This window comes from Canis aureus, chromosome 4, assembly GCF_053574225.1.
Source record: "Canis aureus isolate CA01 chromosome 4, VMU_Caureus_v.1.0, whole genome shotgun sequence".
Lineage (NCBI taxonomy): Eukaryota > Metazoa > Chordata > Mammalia > Carnivora > Canidae > Canis > Canis aureus.
The window spans coordinates 43007749-43030535 of NC_135614.1; the positions used below are offsets into that span (position 1 = coordinate 43007749).

General features: G+C 43.4%; 1 protein-coding gene across 3 annotated transcripts; it reads right to left on the reverse strand.

Moving 5' to 3' along the window:
• Nucleotides 1-201: 201 nt before the first annotated feature.
• Nucleotides 202-22074, reverse strand: GABRP (gamma-aminobutyric acid type A receptor subunit pi). Of its 3 annotated transcripts, XM_077895562.1 has the most exons (11): nucleotides 21687-22069; nucleotides 19816-19923; nucleotides 17035-17131; nucleotides 16449-16567; nucleotides 12383-12450; nucleotides 11378-11595; nucleotides 9235-9317; nucleotides 5542-5679; nucleotides 4907-5059; nucleotides 4195-4382; nucleotides 202-2105 (listed from the first exon to the last, which is right to left on the reverse strand). In XM_077895562.1, the coding sequence occupies exons 2-11, from the start codon at nucleotides 19886-19888 to the stop codon at nucleotides 1803-1805; spliced, it is 1440 nt and encodes a 479-aa protein (XP_077751688.1). In that variant the 5' UTR covers nucleotides 19889-19923; nucleotides 21687-22069; the 3' UTR covers nucleotides 202-1802. The 3 variants fall into 3 exon arrangements, with proteins under 3 accessions (XP_077751688.1, XP_077751689.1, XP_077751690.1); XM_077895563.1 differs by lacking the exon at nucleotides 19816-19923 and having other exon boundaries at nucleotides 21687-22067; XM_077895564.1 differs by lacking the exon at nucleotides 4195-4382 and having other exon boundaries at nucleotides 1932-2105; nucleotides 21687-22074.
• Nucleotides 22075-22787: the final 713 nt, after the last annotated feature.

Genomic DNA, 22787 nt, shown 5'->3' on the forward strand with positions numbered 1-22787 from the left:
ATTGAGTCCGCACTATGATGTATACCTTTTCCAAATGAAATCTTACACTAGTCATTCTACAGATGACCACTTGATTTGGTGGGTAGCTAATATGGTATGTTTATTTCACAGTTTCACACCTTTACAGCTTTCTAAAAAATACGTAATGCTTAAACAGGGTTTTAGAGCAGATATTTCAAAACTTGAAAAAAATCACAAATATGATTGAACCATACAACCACATTCCACCACTTTTAATTCCCTCATCCCATTAGAAACATTTTGTTGAAAGCTCAAGTGATTACACTCATACACACTGAATTGTGAGAATTATCAAAAAGAGAAAAAGAATGAGAGTCTATGGTACAGAGGGCTGTAGAAAAGAGAACCCATAGTTTGCTTCTGAAAGAAAAGATATAGCCATACAATTATTAGAAAAGGAAGCTAAAGAATTAAAGATGGCAAGATTCCTTTTATGGAGATTGAGACTGAACTGAAGTCTTTATCATGACATGCTGGCAAATCTCCACTTACAATGCTGTTGGCTGAGCTTGACCAAAGAGCAAGGATGCACATAATGTGTTTCTTGTGTTAGGGTGAGAATGGCTGGACTTGAAAAAGGTAACTCATCAGCAGCCTGCATTTAAGTTCTGGAACAAGTCCCATTGTTACTTAGAAAGTTCAGGACTCAGGGCCAACATTCTCCTACTCATGCAGGATAAGAAAGTCAAAGTAATCCAGCTGGAAGGATCAGGGTTCTGAGCAAGGCCAAGCTTACTTGTTCTAAGCTACTTGTTTCTGGGTAATGTACTTCATGATCTAATAAGCATCATTCCTGGTCACTAGAGCATAACAATAAGAGCTCCTCTTGGAAAGATGCAGGAGATCTGCTGCTGAGAAAGTGGTGCTCAGTGTCAGAGAAGCAGATAGAAACGGACTCAGTTCTTCAAGTATTGATGGCAACAGTTCAAAGTAAGACGCCTTAGACTAAGTTTTTAGAAAAATCTTCCAATTCCGTCCCTGGTAGGGGGAATGGGCTTTCGCATTATTGAGGACTGGTGTACATATAATAGTAAAATGATAAGACATATAAATGGGGGAATAAAGCTCCAGAGCCCTTTCAGTTCAGATATAGGGAAATGCATCATATCTTTGAAACAAATTTATGTTTGAGATTATTGATCCATTAATGTTTCCTTCATTTACATTTGATTTTTCAATGGCAGAACTTATTGGAATTTGGGGACAATTCTGCTGTGGTATCAAATACTGTAATAAAAACTCATCTTAGTATTGAGTTAGTGCAGTGACTTCCAGTGAATTGACTTAGGCCCACATTTTATTTTAATCAAAAACAAAAACTAGAAAATGTTACTCCCTAAATAGGTAACAATGCATTTTATAAGCACTGTAGAGATTTAGTAAATAGCATGTATGATTAATTTAGAAACAACCACTGACACTTGAGGGTTACTCAATACATATAATAGTTTCCTTCTCATTTTTTATATGAGGTAAATGCAGACCAGGGAGCCACTGAGCAAATAGGCAACCCTGAGTAGGTTTGTAATCTTAGGCTCCATGGGGACGTCTTTGGTAAAGATAAAAAGGAATGAGTTGATGTTTCTACTACAAGACTCTGTAATGCTGGGACTTCTACGCAGCTTAAATAATGGTTGGGGGAATATTCTTTGAGAAGAAATGCTCAAATGTTATTTTAGTCACTTGTAGCACTATTAGTGCACACACTTGGCTTAGAATACCATTTACACCATTACCTTGTTCTGTCAAAGAACCATGACATGCAACAATTCAATGTACTATCAAAAATACATGTAGTATGCCCAGTAAAATACATTGGCTAGCATAAAAATTAAAGGAAAAAGTAATTTGGAATATCGATCAACATTACTGGGGTTTTGAATTGTGAAATAATCAACAATCCTGCCCATCTTATCTCGGAAAACAAGCTTGAACTTGTCACTGGTTTTCATTGTCAAGTCACTATAGTCGACATTATCACCAGAAATTTCAATGCTGGCAAAGCTGATTTTCCGCTTAAAGCTAGAGATGGAACTGTTGATGATGTTAGTAATATTGACTTCTTCCACTTCTTTTGACGTCCCCTAGGTCATAGAGAACACAGTTAACTTGAAGGACTTGACTAAGCAAAATAAATAAGTAGGTATTTATGTACTTAGAAGCCTAAGTATTGAATAATTAGGTTTAATAGAAAGTGGCATGGAATGCCTCAGAATCTGGCCAGTGAGCCAGACTTGGCAGTCATGTTATCCTGCTTATGGGCATCTATCCCTGGGTCAACAGCTTGTATACTGTGAAGAATAACCATTGCCTACTATTGATATGCAGAGCTGTTTGCTAAATGCTCAGGCTTTGAAGTTAGCTGGCCTGGGTTTGAATTCCATTCTGCCTCTTGCTATTGTGAAATTTTAGTCACCTTTAATTCCTTTAAAACTTAGTTTCTTTGCCTGCAAAATGGTGATGATATTAATGCCTACCTCATGAGAGGGTATAAATTGTGTAAGATTAAATGGTATAAATTGTGGAAAGCATTTAGTAGGTGTTTGATGAATTCCATTCTAGTGAGGAGAGATTAATTGATTATGAGAGATAATAGGAATCTGCAGTGTCTAAAAGTCTCTGCCACACAAACAGAAATAGTGACGCTCCCTACAATTCCAGGGAGGTGTCATTTTCCAACATGCCTAGAATGGCACGGCACGTAGGAAGTGTAGTGAAGTCAGAGAGAGCAAAGTTGGATCCTTGGCCAGGCTACTTACTAGCTATGAGGGCTTAGGTGAGCTATCTCACTTCTTTGAGTGGCAGATTCCTCAATAGTAAATTTGGGATAACAGTGGTAGCCATCTAATAAACTGTTGGGTGAACTAAAGAAGATGTTTAGCACATAGCAAGTACTCTGTAGTGAAGCTATTATTATACACAAAGTAAAATAAGGGCTTTCTAGTGACTTGGTGAAGGATTTTAGTAGTTCTCCAATCCTTTTTTGCCAGTCTACTAAATCCAGATTTTTTTTTTTTTTTGTAATTAACCATTGTCCTCTTAAGGAAGCCTATAAAGGAGTAAAATAAATGAAATTCATATTCTTCTTTGGCTAGCAGATAGGATTATTTGCGTTTGGTACTGGGGAATATGACTGTATGAAACATTGTTCACGTTAGTTAAATGCAAAGGAATGGGCAACTGGGTCTCTGGGCTATTCTGATTAATTTCCTCACCATTAGACCCTGTGTGGTCCTGGCACTTTGCTAAAGATGGGCATCTCTTCTGTGCTGATCCCTATCAGTTTCTTGCTTGTTAGCATGAGCTTTGGTATACCAGTGTTTATCAAACTGGGCTTCCAAAGAATCCAAGGGTTTCATGGGCCTGTAGAGGACAATAGTTAGGAACATGGCCATTGCCCACTGTAAGTGAGAATAGCAGATAAGGGTCAGGTTTTGGAGCTAAGCAGATTTAGGTTCAAATCCTAGCTCTACCTCTTTACCTACATCCCGTGGGATAAGTCACTTACCCTTCTTGTACCTCAGATTCCACAACTATAAAAATGGAGATAGCCTTACTGGGTTGTTATGAGTATTTTAAATGATATTTGCAAAAGGCTTGTGATTAAGTCTGGTGCATATAAATGTTTAATTGATAATAATGATTATTATTATTCTGAGAGCTGGACCACAGTGTTTCACTGCTAACTCAGATAATGGCAGTCTTTCCCATTATCTTAGCAGAAAGATATGCTAATTGAGAAATTTGCTGCAATTTATTTTTTTCCATACATTTTCCACCAAACTGTTATTTGTATAATTTAAGAAAATAAGAGTGCAACAAAAGAATTAAATAGTAAATACATATTAATCTGAAACTTGTAAGCAGCTGATCACATTTGGTTTGATACTGGGTTTTTCATGGATACTTGTTCCTGTGGTTGTGATTTCATGTGGCATACAGGCAACAGTTATTTTCTGCTAGCAAATTAAACATGTTAATAACCCATTGTACTTGATGAGAAGAGCAGTCTTTTTCAAAAGGTTCCATGACTTCCAGATGCCCTCACCTAAACAAGGATGAGAGTCGCTGGAGCAAAGTGAATCCCTGGGGGACAGGAACCAGTCTGGGTCATCTCTACAGACCAGCACATGGCAAGTGATGAATTATATATAGGGCCCTCAAAATTCTTACCCTATCTTTGGCTGCCATCTGCTGTAAGGAGCTGTAGTGGGCAACTGCATATTCCAATAGGGCCCCAAACACGAAGCTAAAGCAGATCCCCAGGTACACATCAATGGCCTTTATGAAACAGTTGGTATTGGGAAGAGAGGTGCGGGACCCAATCATCAATGTTGTCATTGATAATACAGTGGTCACTCCTGGAAAACAAGTAGGCAATGTTCTCACATCTGTGGCTAGTGCACCTTTCACCCTTACCTGGCAGACTCACCATTCAGGAGCTGGCAAAGGGGATAGAACTCAGAAATGGGACTTTTTCGTTTTGAAAAATCTGTGATCTTCTAGAACAGGATCGATTTGTCCATTTTGAATGAATATGAGTGATATGGTTTTCTAAATGTTTCACCTTCTGTCTTCCCATTGGAGGGAGGTGCTCAATATACAAAATAATTGGCAATAGACCATCCAATCACAATTCTCTCTTATAATTGTAAAATATGTTTAAAAAGGCACTACATCTCTCTCGGTCTCTGTCTCTGTCTCTCTCTCCCTGCAAAAGATTTCTCAAGAAACCAACTCCTGGAACTGCCCTCTGAATATTAGTAAAAAAAAAAAAAAAACTGGTAGAAGGTAAAAAGAAACAAAAAAAGACCTGTAACTCTAGTTATTAGAAATCTCCTGTTGAAAAAAAAAAAAAAAGAAATCTCCTGTTGGAGCTGCTTACCAATACAGGTTCTTGCAGGAACTGAATCAAGGGAAATCCAAAACGAAACCCAGGATAACACCACCAGGAAAGTAGAAGGAACATAGGTTTCCAGAATGAAATACAGGACATTCCTCCGAAGCTCAAATTGCAAGACCAGTCGTGTATAATTTCCTGATAGGGTAAATAATTGATAGGAAATCATGTCTCCTCACATGGCAGAGTGCTTTCACTATGAGATGTTTAATTTAGATATATTCACATTAAGTTATCTGTTATTCACCAAAACCTAGTTAACCATGAACTGTCACTATAGTTTGAATGAAAGAAATTACTGTTGTATAGAATGGGATGTATAGGGGTCCTGATACCCCCACCTATGATCCCTTTCTTATGCTTTTCTCTGTCATAGTATTCCTGCAACATTATACCTGCTGGTTTCCTTGATGTCTACTTCATTAGACTGCGAGCCCTTTGGGGGTCATTTCAGTATTGAATGTGAAGCAGATAATAGTGCAAGGCCCAAATCCTCCTGCCCTACCACACTGTGGAGGGGTTTCTGGGCCCCAAAGAGATAAAGTGGAGAAGAGATGCTAATTCTGACTCAGAATGCAACCTAGTTACTTTGCTTTTGAGCAATGCGTCTCACAAGTCACCTGTTTCCTGTTGCGATCTGGTGACCAAGGTGAAATACCGTTGTATGGTGTACTGAGCAAGCCGCAGGTTTTCCAGCCCACGCACAGAGTCATTCCCTCTCAGCCAGCTGAACTCCACATCATTTCCATCATAGCCCCCTGGCAAGGAAAACAGTGCCTTGGTCAGTGCAAGAAGGTAGCAGATTCAACTGGTCCAGAAATTACTCCAATATAAGGGCAGCAGGGTCTCTGTCTTGATGGTGCTAAGTCCAAGGATGATGCCATGCAAAACTTGGCATGATTTCTCATGGGCACTGCAGTGTCTCCTCAGAATAGGATGACCTGCTAGGGCTGTTTGCCATCAATCAAAAATCAGTTCTTTGCTAAGCATTACATAGACTTGATAGGTTACAGGCCTCTAGAAGTAGCTGCCCTCATTATTTAAATGGTATTTATTGAACTCATATCTGTGGGCATACATAGCTCTATGCTCCATAGTGCCTTTCAGGACAGACTAGCAGTTCTAACGGTGTTTTCAGCGACTTTACCATCGGCCTGTTCAAATTTCCATATTGACTTAAATGCAAAACAAAAACCTGCAGCTAGCCCCTTTATTGATGTCTGTTAACATAAGCATTTGATAAATCTCAAAGTGGTTTTACTAATATAGTTCATAATAATAATAATAGCTACCTTTTATGAAACATTTATGGTAAGTCTTTTATACACTACATCTCTAATGTTCTCATAAACTTGCAAGACAGCCATTTCTATATTTCTTCACTAAAAATTTTTTTCTTTATAGTTTTTGAAATTGGGATGGATCTTAGAGTTGATACATACATACATACATACATATAAAGTAGAGCTTACTTTTTTCCCTAAAATTTTATTCAATAGATGCTGTGGCTTAGAATGGAGGAACTGTAATGTTTCACCCATTTGAAACATGAAAATTCTCAGATTCAGAGAGATTACATAACTTACTCAGATAGCAAGGCAAGTTAAAAACAAAGTCAGGATTATACATCTGGAAAGTCTAAACCCAAAGCCCATGGGTGATAATGGTGATAATAATGGCTATCACTTAGTGAGCAATTACATTTCTAAGTGCTTTATAATATTGTCATCTCATTTAATCCTCAAAATATCTCTTTGAGAAAATAGATAAGTGTTCAATGAGCACATGAAAAGACACCTGACATCATTAAGGGCATCTTAGGGATAAGCACGGCAAAATCACAGTAAGCTACCACTTCACACCCATTAGAGTGGCTGTGATGAAAAAGACACAATAATCAATGATGAGAATGTGGAGAAGATGGGACATCGCCAGTGCAAATGTCAAATGGTGCAACCACTTTGGAAAACAGTTTGGCAACTTTTTGAAAACTGAAACATAAATTTACCATTTGATCCAGCATTCCACTCCTAAGTATCTGCCCAAGAGAAGTCAAATCAGGTCCACAAAAAACTTGTACACAGTTGCATTATTCTTAGTAACTACAGGGTGGAAACAAGCCAAAGGGATTTGTACTACTTGTACTCTTTCATATGGAATAATGAAGAGTAAAGGAATAAAAAGGAACAAAGTGCTGATACATGCTCTAACATGTATGAGCCTCAAAAACATGCTAAGTAAAGGAAGCCAGATACAAAAGACTACATGTTGTATTGATTATTGTTCCAATAAAATATCCAAAGAAAGCAAATTCATAGAGAGTGGATTAGTAGTTGCCTGTGGGCTGGTGGTGGGAACAGGAGACACTGTAAATGGGCACAAGGGATCTTTTTGATTGGTGGAAAAATTCTTTTTTTTTTTTTAAGATTTTATTTATTCATGAGAGACACAGAGAGAGGCAGAGACATAGGCAGAGGGAGAAGTAGGCTCCCTGTGGGGAGCCTGATGTGGGACTCGATCCCAGGATCCTGGGATCATGCCTTGAGCCGAAGGCAGAGGCTCAAACAGTGAGCCACCCAGGTGCCCTGGTGGAAAAAGTTCTAATGATGAAATGTGGCAATGTTGTACTACCTGGCAGGTTTACTAAAAATCTTTGAATTATATACTTGAAAGGGCTGAATTTTAAGGTACGTACATTTTACCTCAGTAAAGCTGTTAAAAAATAACTCTGAGTCAGAGACTATTACTTTTCCTCCTTCACTGATGAGGAAAGTGGGGTCTGGAGAGGCTAGTGCTAGTCACCCAAAACTGCAGCTAGTGACAGGGAAACACAGTGATCCCAGAACCTGTGGTCTTAAACATTGGACTGTATTGCCTTCATTTCCTCAGGCTACTGGGAGATGAGGCTCAGTGTTGGGCCTAATATTTTAAGTCTTGCGGTATGCACTGTTTAACAGTGGCTATCTTCCCTCCATAGGGCCGAGAAGTAGTCATGAGCTCTTAGGGGACTTCCAGGTAAAAATTTTCTATGGGCTTTCTCTCAGAAGCACCCTAAAATCTACTGTTCAATCTAGCTGTCCAAATAGGTCTAGGATCCCAAAGAAATTAAAAAAAAAAATCTAAACAAGTGAATGTACAAGCTTCTACTTGGACACTTTACTTTTACAACTATTAAATGCTCGTAATCATTACATTATCACTGCTCTTGTGGGATGCTAGCAATTCTTTCCTAGGGATGGTGTTCAGGAAAAAAAAACCCTTGGTGAGGTTTCTGTACCCAAATAACTGCTAATAAACACTCAGTGAAAGCTTCCTCTGCTCACTGGGGATGGTATTCGTACAAGCCAAGTGCTGAAGTTTCCAGGAGAATCTCGCTCCTGGGATTTGAGATGAGCAGAGCCACACATGGAGGGCAATTACTTTTTCCATGTGGGGCTGAAAATGAGTTCTGTTTTTGATAACTTCAAGTTTTATTCTGCCCCAAATAGCTGTATTGCTTGAAGGAGGGTTTGCATGCATTTAATCAATAGAGTAATTAATCTGCCTGAGTCTTTAATTAAATGTCTACCCCTGAAAAATGCTGCCTCATAATGCTTGTGCATCTTGGATGTTGACCACTTGTGTCCTCATGTCAGAAGTGTCGACTGATCTCCAGTGCTTGACTATGGTTTTTTCCTCTTCACACAGGCCATCCCTTGATGCCTTAATGACTCCTATCTGAAGCATTGTTTCCCCAGGACACCTGTCACAGGAACCACTTTCCCAAGTTTGGTGGGCACTTCAGAACAATGGAGATTACTCAGCAATGCCATCTGATACATATCAAGTTAGAAAAAATGCTCATTCTTCATCATAAGTCCTCAGACTGCAGTTTAGATGCCCACAATGATGTGTTAGGCTATACATAAACCTAACAACTGCTTTTCAAAGTTGGAAGCAGTAGTGCAATGAATGTCAATGATTGCTATTTACCATTTTTAACCTCTGCTGTGTTCTTTCTGGCTTCTGTGCCTTCTCAGATTCTGAGTCCCACTCCTGGTCCTATCGACTCCCACTTCCTTCACCGTTCTATCTATTCTTAGGTAGAAATATTTAGTGCTCATTCACAATGGTCCTCCCCAAATGATGTAATGTTGGAAGATTTGTCCTCGAGAGGTCTCTAAGTCTCTCTGGACAAACGCTCAGAAGGCCTGAATCAATTGGAATCAGGACCAAGGAAAAAAAGGCTGCTCTATATAGGTCTCTCTTCATGAATACACTGATGTAAGTCACCCAGGGAAATCATCTCAGGGGCCTGCAGGATATATACTCACAGCTTTCCAGTTGCAACTTGCATGTCTGTGTGTCCATGGGGTATTTAGACAGGTCCATATTACACGCAACAGTCGTTGTGATTCTAAGAAATGAAAAATGGGTTCAAAAGGAGTGTTATGAGGGAAAGTATACATTCCCTTTTAAGGGCCACTCCAGGAGGACTTTCACCTTGACTTACAGTGAATGTGTGACTTGCAGCCTACACTCAAAACATTCCTGAGGTTTTCTGTGCTAAGTAACACCTTTGAGATGTGGTAAAAGCTGGAGTACAGAATGGAGGAAGCTAGAATGTTGGCAATGAAGAGGCAAACTTGCAGCAATATCACAGAAGAGAATCACTTATTGGCTTGAGATGCTTTTGCATCCAGTTTTAGAATTTAATCTTCATGACAAACCTATGAGGAGCTAGAACAGAGAACACTGTCACCACTATCTCCATTTGACAACAGACTCAGGGGGTGCCTTAGCTCACACAGCCCTTAGTTGCAGAGCTGGGGCTGGATCCCAGGTCTCCTGGCTGAGCAGTTCTCAGGGACCCTGTCTCCTGGAGGGGATCAGGATTCTCAGAGGAAGTAAAGGATGTTGGAAGGTCCTAGGCACTGTGGCTCTTGGGGGATCAACACCCAGAGACATTCAATTAAACATCAGTAAAGCCATCACAGTGGAGATTTCAATTGGCAACCTTTATCTTCCTTTTTTTCAGCGTCACATATTTTTATCAAACACCCTTATTTATTAAGCAGTGTGCTAGGTTCTTGGGGAAAATGAAAGGATGCATGCATGGTGCCTATCTTGAGGAAGCTACACTTATTTAAGGGAGAGAGAGAATGACAACAGCTATTATTTACCCCAAGCCAGTCCCAGGGCAAAGTGCTTCACATGCATTATCCCTTTGAATTTTTACAATAGCTTTATGAGGTAGGAAATTCTATTCTCCTTTTGCTGCTGAGGAAACCAAGGTTCAAAGAGTCTAGCAATTTCCCTAAGGTCACAGAGCAGGGAAAGAATAGGGACTTGCCCCCAAAAGTGTCTGATTCTAGAGCCAGGCAGTTAACCATTATCAATAATCCTTGGACAGGATAGACTGTGTCATGTGCGTAATATAGACAGACACATACACACACACACACATGTTCACACACAGGAAGGGAGACATTAATGTTGATTGGAGTTGAAAGCAAGGGAGAGGTGTAGGTTGGTTTCTTGAAGGAAGGGTTGGGGTTTTGGCTGGTTTTTGCAAAATTCAGTGTAGCTGAAGAATGCCAGATGAACAATTCAAAAATTCAGTTTATTGGATAGCTCAGTCTTTGTTTCATGTCAGCCTCTTACTTGGGATCTAAGATAAGTCCCACGAGTATTGGTTCCTGGCCTTCTCCCCAAGGACTGGGAGCATAAGGTTTGCTCAGTCCTTGCACATCCCTTGCATAGGCAGTGATGAGCCTCTGCCTGTGGGCTGCCTCTTGCGGCACCTTGGGAGTACCTTTCCTATTCTGGCCAACCAGCCAGTTGATGAACAACTGGGTGGAAGTAACTTTTGGCCTCAGGGATTTGGGAAAGGGACAGAGGGGAGCTCATGGCTACAGAGGGCAGAGGTTTTGAGGCACTGCACTTGGCTTCTGTGTAGAAAAATGATTCAGGCAAGTAGAGATGCATTCTGGGACAACTCTAACTCCACTGAGGCTCATGAAAAGAAAATCCCTTACGTGGACCTACCTCTCTATCTCCCTTGCTATTTCTCTTATTCCCTTGCTAACTTTTTTTTTTTTTTTTTTTACTCAGTAAGACTCCGCTCAAAGTTCCATGAAAGCATACTCTAGCATCACCCCCAAACCTCTAACTTCCTCCCTACCTCAGGCCCCTGGGATTCTGGTCTTCCTTGGCTTATCCATCTGCTTCAGGACAGTGTCTCATTCAGCTCTGTATTTTCAGTGTCTGCTGCAGGGCCTGGTACAGAGCAGGCATTCAGTAGCTGCTAGTTGAGCCAAACTAAGCTGAGGGAGGGCCCTTCTATCACAAGGACAAGAGTCTAGAAAGGCAGGAGCATGAGAAGGGGGGACCTCAGCCTTATCTGAGGGCTGGTCAGAACGACCCTTTCTTCTAGCCATTTCCCCTCCCATCCTGAGGTGGCAGGTACCCAATCACCTGAGAGCATACAGGACTGTGCCATTGGAGAAGAGACGGATGAGCCTGTTTCCCACAGTGACTTCATGGAGGAAGGACTTCTTGGACTCCACGATGTATGTATCCGGCACCCAGAGGAACTCCACGAGGCGTGCATCCAGAGTAAAGCTCTTGTTGCCTTCGAACACCAGCCGCTGGTCCGTCCAGCGTTGTCTGAGGTATATGGTGGCTGTGTAGTCCTGAGGGGGAAGAAGGGCAGTGGAAATGGATGGGGGGAAGGGGAGAAAGACTGAAAATGGAAGGAAAGGGGTGATGTCTTACTCCCCACCTGCACTTAGGTCAGGAGTACATACTATAATAGACATTGGTGAATAAAGTCTTATTCTTGGGGGAGGGGCGTGTAGCAATGAGACCAAAGCACCTTATTTATTCTCCACCAGAACTCTCACTGCCAAAAGGGAGCCCCAGAGGAGCATGTTCAGGACCTTAACTTGCTTGCCTTCTAACCCAAAGGCCCCTCCGAGTGGTTGAAGTTTTGGGTGAGCTAAGTGCTTAGGTTGTCCAGGATTTACCCAGAATGCACAGCAGGCCCCCTTGGCAACCTGCCTTTAGTGTCACTTTGTCTTTAATGGGTTCTCTTAAGTGAGAGAATGGTGGAAAGCACTTATGTGATTGCCAGTTTTCATCAGCTTAGCTTAGCTTCCACCCTGGGAGGGTCCACTTGATATTCAGGCTTCTCCACTGTGCTTTCATTCATTACCCAGTTTTTATTCCTCATCAAATGCACCCGCCCCATTCCCTCATCTTTTCCTTCCTGGCCCTTGAATCCACTTTCTTCCTGATACTCAGAAGATCTGTTTTACAAGAATCTTCCACTGTCTTGAGTTTTGGGATAGGTCTCCAGTTTCTGTCATTTCAAGTACAAGGGGGCTGTGAGTCCCTATTCTGTTTTTGAGTAGCTAGAAAGTATATCCCCATAAAACACAAGAAGGACTCCTCAGGTAAAGAGGAAAGGGCCACACTTACCATGTTACTCTCTGAAATACTAGAAATACTTGCAATGTCCATAGTCAGTGCTATCTGAACTGGTTCTCCTAAGAAAAAACCAGAAGGACTTAGAAACAAAAACATTCTACATTAGCACAGTGTTTTAAAAATTAGAAAATATGAAAGTAACACTGACCTATTGGAAAATTTAAACCACTCTAGAAGTACATAAAGTAAAAGGTAAATTTCTGTCCTCCCTTGTCAGGAGGAACCATTGTGTGGAATGAGAAAAAAAAGTATGAAAAATTTTTGTATAAGAAATGCACAAATATATAAATAGCTTAATGGGTAAAAGAGACCACACCATGCTCATGAGCATATTTTAAAGGATGTAGTGGTATTTGCTACTTCTTACTTGGAGGATTTTTCCAATGGTGCTTGCAAGGGGCAAGGGACAAATCATTTAGAAATATAGTAAGAGATTTGGGAATTTGTGCACAGATATCTTTTTTTTTCTCCCCTCAACTAAGTAAATTTACCACAAGATGGCATTCAAGACTGCTCATGGTTGAGCTCTTGCTCACCTCCTGACACTTTCCTCCTCTTCCTTTACTCCCCAGATAGCCTAAACTATTTAGAATTCCAGAACCTTCCCCCTGTCATCTGGGGGATCACAGATATTTGGCCTCAGGCCAAATTCCTGAGAGTGCCAGTCTTGCCTCCTGAGACAGAGGCCTTGGAGCCACCATTCTCAGAAGCCAGGCCAGGGCAGTGTGTTCCTTCTTAGCTGGGGATATGAAAGAAAAGCCAAGAATGGGAAAGATGTGAGTCTACACCTGGAAAAAGTTACTGAATCTTTCAGAACTAAGTTCTCTCACATAATGCTAATAACATCATTGTGTCATGGAGAGGGTTAAATGAGATTAGCAAGTGACAGCTTCTTTGCAGGATGGTGGCAAGAAGGTGCTCAAGAAGAATTATCTGTACAAAGTCCCAGGACTGTGTCTGTCACATAATAATAGAGGCTCAATAAATGGCATTTGCCTTCCCCATCAGCTCCATGATCCTAGCTAATTCTGGAAGAGGAACAAATTTACTCACCAGGTTAATAGCTGCAATAGCTTCCACTTGCAATAAATAAGTAGGGTGCCTCAGGGGACTGTGACAATGCATTAACCAGGATGAGGTGAGGTGGAACTCAAAAGGAAGTTTAAAATCATCTAACTGGTAGGAATCAGACAAAGCAACCTAATCATTAACAGAAGGAAACCCAGGCATAAAATACAGGCAGGAATCTGGAAATGGAGTTTTAGAACGAATGCAATTGAAATTAATTCAGCTAGTACTTGGTGTTAATACTTGGTGGAAAAATGGGGGATCTTTGAGGACAGACCCTGGAAGGTGCTGAAGGAGCATGGTGCTAAAAGGCAGAAATTAAGAAAAGGAGCTTGGAGTCACAGTGTTTGAATCCCGTGCCTACCGCTTCACATCTGGGTGACCTTGAGCAAACTGCTTAAGCTTTTTGTGCTATAGTTTTGCACCTGTGTGTGAGAGCTACTAGTGCCTACTATTGAGGATTGGGTTGGGAAGATTATAGGATCTATTTTTAAGTGCCTGGAGCACAGTGAGCAGTGGGTCAGTGTTATATGCTCTCCCTGAGGAATATGAAAAACAGAATACACAAGAAAGTTCCATCCCACTGCGCTTTCTGTTTGTTTGTTTCTGGCTAGTTCAGGCGGGCCATGCTTCTGTTGGCTTCTTTATGGACCAGAACTTTCTTTCTTCCCCTTGAGTTATAAAAGTGAACTGTGCCACCAGAGGGCAGCTTCCTCCTAGGAAAGAGGTCAAAGCTAGTTCCTGGACAGTGTTCCGAGGGCCTGCTTACAAACCTGTGCTCTGTCTACCTCATTCCCTGAAAAATCGTATAGAGGACTTGTCTCTTAAGGACCTCAGGGACCTAGAACCCAGGTGGACAGACATTACGGAAAACATCTCCCCTGCACAGAACTCCAGGCTGCCACATAAATGTAGGTTCCTTTAGGAGACAGATTGCCAAGGTGTTGGGGTTTGTGCCTTCCCATCTTTTTGACAAAGAACTCCTTGCCCCCTTTTCAGCCCATGTGGATCAGGGCCTCACACTCCTTGGGTCCACCCCAGGTTCAGAATGGGAACTTTGCCTCAGAACCTTGCCTCTTGTAGACCTGTGAGCAGGCAACAAGAAAGGCAATATCCTGGCCTAAATGTTTAGGGCTTGGGAAGCAGAGAAATTGGACCTGACCAGGGTATATGGACTCATATGCTTATCAGTAGTGTTCAGCCGGGCCTGGGAAGACCAGGAGAGCTTGAAGCCTAGGTTTGTTAACTTAAGGACCTTAAATCTTTATTGTGTGGCCATGAAAATGGTCTCTCTGATCTCCAACTGAGTGGGTGTAATTGGCCCAGATGCTGTGCTCTGAAATCTTTTACCACACTTGCTCTTAGGCCATGCTTTCCTCAGGCTGCACCCCACCAGTGACAGAGTGTGGCGGGGATACTAAGCACACTGTTAGTGGAAGGCATGGAGATGGGAGACTCCTCTGATGGGAACTTGGGCTCAAGGACTCCCTGGGGGCCTCTCTAAACACGTGTAGAACTGCACCAGCACCATAGTCTAAGACATCTCTACTCAGCCTTCCTGCTATCCCTCTCTCCTTCCCCCCACAGTCAGCTTTTCTCTCTTCCCACCCATGTTCTGTCGTAGATACTGCCCCAATAAATTTCTTGCATGGATAATTGCCTTTTGGTGTCTGCTCCTCAGAGGACCTGGACTAACCCACAAATCCTAGATTTGACCAGAGAATTTTATCATGTGAAGGGAGGAGCAGGAAGGAAAGGGGATTAGAATAGACTGCACCCTGATGAATGTGGCAGGCACCATGCTTCGTGTTCACACACTTCCTCTCAATCAGCCCCCTCTGTGAGGTGGAAGATATATCCCCATTTTACAGAAAGGGGGCTTAGAAAGCTAAGGTGCTTGGCAAGCAGTAGAGCCAGGAGCCAGATGGAGGTTTGTTCAACTCCGAGTCTCTTTCTACCACTTCCTGCTCTAGGTAAGGATATGTTAGCAACCACTTTGGCTAATCTCCATTTTATAAACAGAGAGATGGAGACCCAATGACGAGGTGTGTGATTGGTCTCATGCCCTCCCTCCTTGCTTCAGTCTGCTAGCAAATACCAATTTACAACACACTATATGCCAAGTGCTGAGCTGCTGCTGGGGTTAGTGAGGTAAATAAAGCAAGACTCCCTCAAGGGGCTGCAGCCTAAAGCTGAGACAGATGTGAAGCTAGTGGCAATGGTAGTATTGCCAGGTAATGGCTATGATTTGGAAGTATGTTCAAAACAAAGTATGAAAGATGGGGGCCTGCAGGACGGGGCTGGCTTCTCAGAGGAGGGAGCCTTTGATGTGAAGCATGAAAAATCGGCATTTTGCCAGGGTGTCAAGTTGCAAGAAGTCGGTCCCAGCAGGTAAACAGTCTTAGCAAAGGCACGGAGACCAGGGGAAGCCAAGGAGGTCAGGGAGCCTTTGGGGTACACTCATAGCGGGGCAGAGAGGGGGAGGGGTTGGGGCAGGCAAGACTGGCAGGCAGATAGAGGCTGGGCTGGGAAAGCCTGGTGTAGCAAAGGGCTCTGGACTCTATGCTGAGGAGGCTGGGACATAGGCAGGTATATTGAGCAGGCCAAAGACCCAGGCAGGTCATCCAGTTGGGGATTAGCCTTGAGTGACCAGGCTGAAAGCTGGAAGGCTAGGTGGTGTGGTCCTGGCAGGTTCCTTAAATAATGACAGAAATGGGGACAGAAGAAAGATAGTATGTGAGAGGTTGTTAGAGACTCTGCTAACCTCTTCAGTGGGGAAGAGGATTTCTTTATCCTGCAGGTTGAGAGGCTAAGCACGTTCTCCAAAGTAGTGTGAAAATCACTGGCTGCCCTCATTCATCATTGCTAATCCTTAACAGGTTGCAGACCAGAAAATGGAGTCAACTAGAATCTCCTGAAACCCTCCTCTGCATATTGCCTCTGCTCTTGTCCTTTGGGATCGATGTCCTGGACAAAAAGGATGACCTACCGCCAAAATTTGGCCTGAGAAATTTGTTATATCCTGCTGTGAGATTCTCAAAGCCAGGCAGGGAGAGCTTGTCACTTCTGCTGGTCTCGATGTTGAACTGATTCCCCTGGACACATATCCTGGAACAGAAAATGGATGTTGGTGCACGTGCTTATTTATGTGTGAATAAGCACGTATACACATAAACTTGAGCTCTGTTTGCATGTATAAGTGTTGTGCCCATGTACCAGCCGTGACTTGCCCAGAGAGAAATCTCTAATTTTAAGCTGCTGAGTTAACATGTCCCTATCCTGCTCCATTTTATTACCCATTTGCCATACATCAGAATGTTGAGGTAATTTGAGAAACCCTTCAAGTGTCTTTAGAAAAAAACACAAGGGTTTCATCCATCTATGACCATTTTGGAAGCTTGCATTCTCCAAATAAAATACATGGCAGGAAATTGTGTTGTCTGGGTATATCAGGGAGATGAATGGACTAGGCTTTGTCTTGCAGTTGGAAAGTAGGAGGACCTGCCACTCTTCCTATTTTGAGCACATATGCAAAAACAATTCAGACCCAGGTCATTGTGAGGCAGCAAACTCACCTTGGAGTGAAGAGACTCAGACACATGAAGGTCAAGTAGAGACTATATTTCATGTTGATGAGGCACTCACGCAGAGAGAGACCAAAGTAGGAATCACCTGGGGAAACAAGGTGGGAGAGGTGACCCAAAGGGCTCACCTCCTTAAGCCCAGCTCCATCCTGTGGGTCATCAGCATTTTCTCAGAATGCATGGGGAGCATTCTCTTTCAACCATTTAGTTATAGCACCTATTCCCTGCATGCCATCCAGGAATGGCTTCATTTTGAAGAATCACATTTTAAATCCAACCCAGATAAAGGCTGACACCTGTTCAGAGAGTGGCTCGCTAGCACCAGAAATGCAGCCAGTTCATCCCGGGCTGCATATTTGAAGGGCCCCAATTGTCCTTTCCCTGTCCTTATCCTGACTATGCCAGCAAGGACACCCCAACTATGTACTCATCCAGACAATGCCATTTATCCTCAGGCCAAATTCCTGAGAGTGCCAGTCTTGCCTCTTGAGACAGAGGCCTTGGAGCCACCATTCTCAGAAGCCAGGCCAGGGCAGTGTGTTCCTTCTTAGCTGGGGATGTGAAAGAAAAGCCAAGAATGGGAAAGATGTGAGTCTACACCTGGAAAAAGTTACTGAATCTTTCAGAACTAAGTTCTCTCACAGGCAAAGAGGGATAATGCTAATGACATCATTGTGTCATGGAGAGGGTTAAATGAGATTAGCAAGTGACAGCTTCTTTGCAGGATGGTGGCAAGAAGGTGCTCAAGAAGAATTATCTGTACAAAGTCCCAGGACTGTTAAGTAGGTCATGTAGACAGGAAATGAAAACTTCCCAATAATAAACAAACAAACTTCCCAAGAACTTTCCATGTGCCAAGGAATACAGTAGATCCTTTCCCACGGATCTTCTCACTCTATTGTCATGTGCCTTTGTGAAGTGGGCAGGGTAATCCCATATTGTGATGAGGAAACAGAAGCTCACAGAAAGGTCACTGTGCTAGTGAATGTCAGAGGAGACTTTGAGTCCAGGGCTGGCAGCCTCGCACCCATGATATTGGCTGTTCTCCCAACCTCCCAGACCTGCTCCCTGGATGCTCTGAAGCCGTTCAGCTGGTTGGGTGAGCATCGTGTATGCGTGAGGACTGTCAGGAAAGACATGGCCCAGGGGCCTGGCCTTTTCAGGCTTGGGATCTAGTGTCAGATGTTCCTCTGAGAGAGTAGCCAGCAGCCAGGCAGGTGAGCCTGTGACCTGTTATGCTGGTGACAGCAGAGTAGGGGTTCTTGGGTGCGCCTCAGGCCATGTGCCTAGGCAGGCAGTCCCAGGGTGGATCCCTTCCTCTGTAGCAGTCTCTGTGAACCAGGCCACTTTCAAGAGTCTAGCCATTCTGGGACTTAGGGTGTGATTTAGCCATTAATCAACTAATAAAATTTTACTTAGAAAACAAATATATGCTCATTGTAGAAATGAAAACAAGTTAGAAATGTATATTTAACAGTGTAAGTCCCAATGATGTGTCGATGGAGGTTCATTAGTTTAACAAACATACTACTCTGGAGGGGGATGTGATAGTGGGAAAAGCTGTGCATAGGGTGGGGTGGGGGACTCCATTTTGCTGCAAGCCCAAAATTTCCTTAAAAAATAAAGTCTGTAAAAATAGTGCCTCTCCCTCACTTCTCTCTAGTCTCATACCTCAGAGACAATCATTTGTCTCTTAACAGTTGTTGATCCTATGCATATATTATTGTATATTTATATACGTGTTTATCTGCATGAAGAAAAAAATTAAAAAGTAAAATTGGGGTGATAGTATGCATTTTTTGACATTTACTTTTTTGCTTAATAATGATGGCATACATTTATTAAATACTTAATGCATGCTTGTACTCTAAGAACCTCAGAAACCCTTACAACAACTCATCAAGGTAATTACTTCCATTCTCCTCATTTTACAAATGAAAAAACTGAGGCTTGAAGAGGCTAAGAAACAGCCCCAAGGTTGTCTAGCCAGTGAGGGACAGACCTGAACCCAGGCAAGCTCACCCCATCACTTCTAACCATGGCACCATGACACATGTTCTTTTCCAATGCCATCTTTCCAATTCCTAAGATATGTTTCATTCTCTCTAATGGCTCAAGGTATTTCATAAGATTAATATACCAATATTTATATAACCTATGTCCTGTGTATGGTACTAACTTATTTCCACATTTTTTACTGTTACAAAATCAGTAGTGAACATCTTTGCACATATGTAAGCTCCTGGAACTCTGCACTCTGTCATATTTCTCCATCTCAGCCCTTTCCTTCTCATCTTTTGATAAATCAACATTATAAATCCACCAATGATCATATTCAAACCTTCTTCCTTTAGTTCATCCTCCCAGTCTCCGTTCATTCCCCTGTCCCCAGCATCAAGTTTAATAGGGTCTATGGACTGGCTCCCATACCCTCCATCCCTTCTTTCAATTTTCCAAAGGCTTAACAAACTCCTTCTGGGAATCAGACAGATGTGAGGCATCACCAGAGTTCCTGTCTAGTGAGAGAGAGAGTGTAAGCAGTGAAATGACACTGTTCCCTGTAACTGTCCTATAACAGGAACTGAAGCAAAGGGATATATGGTGTGCAAAGGAAGCAAGTGGTCATCTCCATTGGGGGAGGGTGGGACAGTGCCAGGACAGGGGTCCTGGAGAATATCATCAGATTCCTGAAGAATGTGTTTGCATTTGCCAGGTGAACAAGAGAAGGTGGGGCCCTCCAGACGCTGGGCAAAGATAGGGAGGCTTGCTCACCAATACTCTGTCTTTCCCCTCGAGCCCATGGCCTTCTGTGACTTCTTCCTAGTCTGTTCTGAATCAGCTTCATTCTTATTTTGGGATGTTCCTAAATTCTTCCTCCTCCTATGGGAAATTGAATTTTATCAGGCAAGTTGGAGAACAACCTAGCTTCAGCTCCAAGACTCCTATTGAATCATGTTTCCCTGTGCCCAGCCCTATGTTAGGGCCCAAGGCCTCCGAATCTGCTTCAAGGAATCTTGTGTCTGAAAAGCTTTGCCCACACCAGACCTGAACATATGACCCCATGTGACCCTGTTTGCTGTGGTGAGGTTGCTGAACCTGTCTTGTTTTATTAAGGAAGAAAAGAGAAGAAACCTCCCCCCTAGATGCCTCCTAGGTCCTGTGCTTGGTGCTTAATCACATTTAATTCTCATGACCATTGGGTCTAGTAGGTGTTAATTTCCAGAGTCTCAGATTGGTGAAGGGATTTAGCCAAGGCCACATAGCAATTAAGTGCCATGATTTGAATCCAAGTCTTCCAGGCCCCTTTTCTTTGCACTGCATCTAGGAAGAGGGCCCCAGCTACCAAAGTGAATCAGATTCCACTTGACTCTGGTCCTTCTTACACCAAACCCACCTCTGAAATAGAGTGCTGCATCCACACTATGTTCCACATGGCAACTGTGCTGATGCCTTCACCACACATGGCAGAGGAGCCAACTATCAAGTGATGATTTGTGTGTCTGCCTGCCTGCCTGCCTGAAAGAAGTTTCCTGCCACCAGTGCTGATACGGACACTGGGAATGGCATTCATAGAGCCATGCACTGAACCACTAGAGGACAGTGCCCTGAGGGTTGTCCCCACAGCTACAGGGGACCTGGAGATTACAGAAGCAGCTCCCCATTCCCACCAGACCTACTCAGAAGGTCTCTAGAGGCTCCTGAGTAAGGGCAGCCTATGAACTACTCTGAAGGCTAGATCCTCCTCTACTAACAGAAAAGCTTGAGCTTTTTGGGTTGACACATCTGAGTCATTTAACCTTTCAGAGTCTGGGCTTTCCTATCTGAGAAACGGGAGCAGAAATCATTCTCCTCTCCCTTTGGCGTCTTCTATGCGGACTTCAATGATCCCACTATGACCATGAGGGCCCAAAGCTCAAACTCCTCTGATGCCCTGTGCTGCCACCCAGGGTGTGAGATGATTGTTGTGTCCTTTCGAGTACACTCATTTTGCCACCACCTCAGGAATGACAGGGTCGGACATAGGACTTCAGGGGCACCTACATGGCAAAAGGCAGCTTTTTCTGGACTGGCTCTGAGAAGCAGAAGTGATTCCAGTATGTGCACATTTCTGCTGCTCCCATTCCCAGAATCTCCATCACGTAGACAGTAAACCCTAAACATGTCATGCTCTAGCCTCCTTCCCACACAGGTAGAGTTCCCCTGACTTCTCTCACTTTGGCATAGACAGATCATTTGTTGGAAAGCAGCAGTCAAGCCTAAATTAGGTGGAGGTGAGAAAAGGCATTATTGCCATGGGAACTGCCTTAAGAAAATCACAACAGGTGAGGTTGTGCAGTGTGGGCCCAGTTGGCAGTACAGAGAGGAAGGAGCATCTTGGGCTCTAGGGTTAGACAGGAGGAGCTCTAATCTTGACTCTGCCCCTGACTCTGAGATTGTTTTACTTCTCCCTGGGGTTTAGTTTCCCTCCACTATAAAATGGGAGAGTAATCAATAGTTCTTCAGACAGTGGCGAGACCTGATACAGAGTAGGTGATCAGCGAATTCTAGATCCAGTGCTCTCCTCTCAATCCCAGCAGTCTTTGTGACTTAATTTCCTTCCCTCTCCTCCCTCTAAGTACTAGAGGGGCCAGCAGTTTTCTTACCAGGATGCCTCTGAGGTTCTGTTAGGGCAGGGCCTTCAGGCCTTCAGGCCGGGCATTCAGGCAGGACATGGTCTTCTGGGTCCCCACGAGTCTTCTCATCCTCAGCCTTGACCCGCTGGATGCAACACACAGCCACTCTCTGATGGAGCGGCTCTCTCCGAGAAGACAGAGCTGCAAGACCGGCTAGGCAGACAGGTGGGCAGCACCTCCCACAGCCCCTCCCTCGGGTGGAGCTCTGACTTGGTTCTGGGTGTCTGTGAGAATCGCCCAGCTCCTGCTATGGCTACTGCTACGCCAGGGGTTTGATTGTGAGTTGAGCTCCAGGACCACAGCCAGAAAAGAATTTTGAGATCAAAGACCAATGAAAGTCAAACACAGTGGGTAATCCCAGCCACCATGCCTGGAAGACAAGTCCTGGGTCCTGAATTTTGAGGACAACCTCTATCCTGGTATCATGGAACAGGAGTTAGCAGCGTGTACAATCTTGGGCAAAGCCACTTTACCTCTTGTCTTCAGCATTCCATCCTGAAGATAGAACTTGACCATTTCTAAAATTCTGATTTCTCGGGCATTTTAAAAGCACCTTTGGAATCAACAGAAAGCCTAGTCTATGTAAAAGGAGACTTGCAGATGTGAGAATAACATGCTTTCTGGGCTAGGAAGTTTCAAAGGGAGATATAGAGGCCAAGGGAAAGGAGGATAAAGCCTGAGGAGGCCAGCCCAGAAAGAGGTGGGAGGGACTGGGAGAAATCTGGCTAGATTTCTCCATCTCTCCTCCTTCCCCATCCCTGCTCTTCACACAGAGGGTTCTTTAACCCCTGCAAAGTCCCTTTAGGAGCATCCATTCTCCATAGCCAATTGAACCTCCTAACAGAAGGGTTTCACCAGTGTACACTGACCCCTAAAGTCTCCCTGTCACTATAGCCAGTGGCCCTGAAACTCACTCCTGGCTCCAGCCCCATGGGAAGGTGCAAAGAATTCCCTGGAGGCTTGGCTTTGTACCCTGAGAGAGCCAGGAGCCAAGAGTCCGATGGAGGGGCCTGGGAGAGTACAGAGGCTGTGTGGTGTGAAGCCCTGAGGCACCTCCTGCCTTCCTGACAC

Excerpts from the sequence above, each read along its gene's own strand:
- GABRP (XM_077895562.1), bottom strand. The coding sequence starts at position 19,888 with ATGAAGCTGATTCAGAACAGACTAGGAAGAAGTCACAGAAGGCCATGG. Across the intron at positions 5,680-9,234 it reads CAAGTTGCAACTGGAAAGCT|GGGGCTATGATGGAAATGAT; the intron begins GTGAGTATATAT and ends TTTCCTTGCCAG. Across the intron at positions 4,383-4,906 it reads TCCTGCAAGAACCTGTATTG|GAGTGACCACTGTATTATCA; the intron begins GTAAGCAGCTCC and ends CTTGTTTTCCAG.